At 56.2% G+C, this 4309-nt stretch overlaps 1 protein-coding gene across 1 annotated transcript in view; it reads right to left on the minus strand.

Moving 5' to 3' along the window:
• Positions 1–4309, minus strand: part of REXO1 (REX1, RNA exonuclease 1 homolog (S. cerevisiae)) — a 50665-nt gene that overhangs the window by 22964 nt on the left and 23392 nt on the right. Inside the window, exon 3 of the mRNA XM_011964112.1 lies at positions 2–221. Coding sequence (XP_011819502.1) covers positions 2–221 — 220 coding nt within the window. The remainder of the gene's footprint in view (position 1; positions 222–4309) is intronic.

Genomic DNA, 4309 nt, shown 5'->3' on the forward strand with positions numbered 1-4309 from the left:
GGCGGGGGCCTCGGCGGCGCGGTGCTCACGGGCCGTCTCTAGTAGCTCCCGGTAGCGCCGCTGCTCCAGCTCCACCTCACTGCGCACGGCCTCAATGGCCTTGTTGACCAGCTCCAACTCCAGCACGTCCGGGCGCGGCTCCTCCCCCAGGCCCAGGGTGCCATTCTCCCTCTGTGAGGGGGGTTTGGGCAGCTCGGGGTTGTAGGGGTCATAACCCAGTCCTGAAGGGAAGAGAGAGCATAGCCGTGACCAGCCTGCCAGAGAGGAGCCTGCAGCGTGGGGGCGGCCCCGGCCTCAAACCGCAGGGAAGGGAAGAGACCCGCCTCTGAAACCCATCGTGCACTGGCGCCCGCCAAGGCTCTGGGGTGCCCAGCTGGGTGCAGACCATGGCGCCATCTCAGGCCCTATGCAGGGCCCCACCCTGCCCCTGACCGATGGGCGCTGGATGGACCTGGGCTGTGTGACACACAGCTCCATGGGTCCTGGAGGCTCCCTCACACGGCTCATGGAATGTACACAATGACCATGGCGGGGTGGACGCTCGACAGGCTGGAACTCCCTGGGGCAGGCGGGTGTGGAGCTCCCAGCATTCAGGGTGCTGGGCTGAGGCAGGACTGGAATGGGCTGACAACCACAGCCTGATGGTGGACACAGGCGAGCCCTTCCTCGGCCAACACGGCCCCACCCAGCCAGCAGTGTGCCTGCGGTGTGGCAATAATGGTGCGCCTGCAGTGTGGCTGTGGTATGGCAGTGGTGTGGCTGTGGTGTGGCAGTCACGTGCCATATGCCCAGCGGGGGTGAGCTCAGGGCTCTGTCCCACAGGCTTTCTTGCCTCTAGGAACATTCACTGGGCTGTGCCTCTCCTACAGAAACGGAGATCACAGAAGTGGCCATGGCTGAGCAGGGCTGGGGGGATGGGGACATGCCCAGTTGATGGGCCACCCTGCAAAATCCACAGTAAGATTTTTCTTTTTTTTGAGACAGTCTCTCTGCCGCCCAAGCTGGAGTACTAGTAGTGGTGCGATCTCAGCTCCCTGCAACCTCTATCTCCCAGGTTCAAGCAACCCTCCCGCCTCAGCCTCCCAAGTAGCTGGGATTATAGGTGCCCGCCTCAGACTCCCGAGCAGCTGGGATTACAGGCGCCCGTCACCAGCCTCTCGAGTAGATGGGACCACAGGCGCCCATCACCAGACTCCCAAATAGCTGGGATTACAGGCGTGTGCCACCACACCCAGCTAATTTTTGTATTTTTAGTAGAAACGGGGTTTCACCATGTTGGCCAGGATGGTCTTGATCTTCTGACCTCAAGTGATCCACTGCACCTGGCCTACTTTAAATAAAATTTTTTTTTCTCTCTTTTTTTGATATGGAGTCTCGCTCTGTCACCCAGGCTAGAGTGCAGTGGCGCCATCTCAGCTCACTACAAGCTCCGCCTCCCGGGTTTATGCCATTCTCCTGCCTCAGCCTCTCGAGTAGCTGGGACTACAGGCACCCACCACCTCACCCGGCTAGTTTTTTACATTTTTTAGTAGAGACGGGGTTTCACCATATTAGCCAGGAGGGTCTCGATCTCCTGACCTCGTGATCCGCCCGCCTCAGCCTCCCAAAGTGCTGAGATTACAGGCTTGAGCCACCGCACCCGGCCAAATAAATTTTTTAATTTTAAAATTTTTTGTAGCTGGGCACGGTGGCTCAGGCCTGTAACCCCACTCAACATTTTGGGCGGCCAAGGCAGGTGGATCACCTGAGGCCAGGAGTTCGAGACCAGCCTGAGCAACATGCAGAAATCCTGTCTCTACTAAAAATACAAAATTAGCTGGGTGTGGTGGCTCATGCCTGTAGTCCCAGCTACTCAGGAGGCTGAGGCAGGAGAATCGCTTGAACTCGGGAGGCGGAGGTTGCAGTGAGCCGAGATCGTGCCATTGCACTCCAGCCTGGGCAACAAGAGCAAAACTCCATCTCAAAAAAAAAAAAAAAGGTAGAGGTGGGATCTCACCATGTCGGCCAGGCTGGCTTTGAACTCCTAGACTCAAGCAATCCTCCAACCTCAGCCTCCAAGATAGCTGTGACTATAGGCACGAGCTGCTGTGCCCGGCTTAAAGCACCCGGCGGAACTGTCTTCCTGGGAGGCAGCTGGGAACAGACTTGTATGTTGTTCACGTGGCTCCAGGGCACATTCTAGGAGGCCCTCACAACCTCAGTGCCACCCACGTCAGCACAGAAGTCGGAACCAGAGGAGCCTCACGTGGGGACAGGCTGAAGGAGTCTAAAGAAAACAAGAGCGAGTGGAGCCCAATATTCCAGCGAAGGAATAAAAACCAAGTTCAAATATTTACTCCAGAAACTCAGAAGTTGACCATTAGAAATTCTACTGAGCACGGCCAGGCGCAGCAGCCCACGCTGATCATCTCAGCGCTTTGGGAGGCCGAGGCAGGAGAACACTGCTTGAGCTCAGGAGTTTAAGACCAGCCTGGATGACACAGATCCCATCTCTTAAAAAAATAATTAGAAATAGGCCGGGCGCGATGGCTCAAGCCTGTAATCCCAGCACTTTGGGAGGCTGAGACGGGCGGATCACGAGGTCAGGAGATCGAGACCATCCTGGCTAACACGGTGAAACCCCGTCTCTACTAAAAAAAATACAAAAAACTAGCCGGGCGAGGTGGCGGGCGCCTGTGGTCCCAGCTACTCGGGAGGCTGAGGCAGGAGAATGGCGTAAACCCGGGAGGCGGAGCTTGCAGTGAGCTGAGATCCGGCCACTGCACTCCAGCCCGGGCGAAAGAGCGAGACTCTGTCTCAAAAAAAAAAAAAAAAAAAAACTTAGAAATAAGCTGAGCATGGTGACGCACACCTGTGGTCCTGGCTACGTGGGAGGCTGAAGTGCGAGAATCACTTGAGCCCAGGGGCTTGAGGCTGCAGTGAGCCAGGACTGTGCTTCTGCACTCTGGCCTGGGCAACAAAGCAAGACCCCAACTCTTAAAAAAAATAAATAAATAAAGTTCCACTGAGTGTAATTCCAAAACATCTATAAGTCTCTAAAGGTCAATACGTCTGATCCTCTGGAGTTGGCAGGAAACGGTGCCAAACGCCTGCGTCCTAATTTCTGGAACCTGTAGATGGTACATCCCCTTAGATGGCAAAAAGGGCTCTCGATGGGGTGAAATCTCCCTTGCCTGTCGCTGAGGGGGCTATGGACAGGCCGAGATCTCGCAGAGCAGTTTTGCAACCATCCCATGCAGCTTCAACACCACCACCTTGAGACTCAGAATCCTCAGAACCCGTGCCATAGACAGAACGCACAGGGCAGAGGTACAGATGCGTCTGGTGCAGCCTTCACTGCAAAAACACAACAATAAATAACACAGAAGATGACCTAGAGGCCTGAACGCAGGTCACCTGGGGTTAAGGGGGAGGCGTGCGCCCTGCGGGGACCTCCAAGTCACACTGCTACAGGGAAGAAGAGGGGCAAGGAATGTTGCACACTCTTGCCTTTGAAAAGCAACTCCACAAATGCAGCGAGATCAAAGATTCCAGCAAAGGCGCAGCCAGGCCCACACTAAGCCTGCTGTCCCACCGGGTGCAGGAAATGCAATTTGGCCTTAATTTATGCCGCACCCAACGCCGACTGCCAAGAGGGACGTGAATGCTGACACACGTCCCCAGCAGACTGATAAGGAGCAAGCCGTGACACCATGTAGCAAAAGGCAACGGCCCCACGGGAACCTGCCCGCGCCAAGATGCCGCTTGGCTCTGACTTGATTCTGACTGAACGTGCAGCTGGTCTGAAGGTCAGGCCTTGGGGTGTTTCTTCCACTCACAAAACCTGCGTGCCCTTCGGCCTACCTGGAGATCGACCCCTACGGGGCGCTAAGACCTCCGTGCAGAGAAACGGCTGGACACAGCCAGGGGGAGGCAGGCACAAGATCTGCCACTGTGGATGGTGCAGAGAACAGCAACAGAACTGGAGGCTTCCCCTAGGGCCCCCACCCACCCCACCTCGGACCCCAGCAGCCATAGGAAAGAAATGGCTGGCTTCTGCCCTGCGGTGGTTCACACCTGTAATCCCAGCACTGCGGGATGGATCCCGCATCCACCCGCATCCAGCCAAGGCGGGTGGATCACCTGAGGTCGGGAGTTCAAGACCAGCCTGGCCAACATGGAGAAATCCCGTCTCTGTTAAAAATACAAAATTAGCTGGACATGGTGACCCAAGCCTATAATCCTAGCTACTCGGGAGGCTGAGGCAGGAGAATCGCTTGAACCCGGGAGGTGAGATTGAGCCACTGCACTCCATCCTGGGCAGTAAGAG

The sequence above is a fragment of the Colobus angolensis genome, unplaced genomic scaffold (assembly GCF_000951035.1).
Source record: "Colobus angolensis palliatus isolate OR3802 unplaced genomic scaffold, Cang.pa_1.0 Scaffold64, whole genome shotgun sequence".
NCBI classification, from domain to species: Eukaryota; Metazoa; Chordata; class Mammalia; order Primates; family Cercopithecidae; genus Colobus; species Colobus angolensis.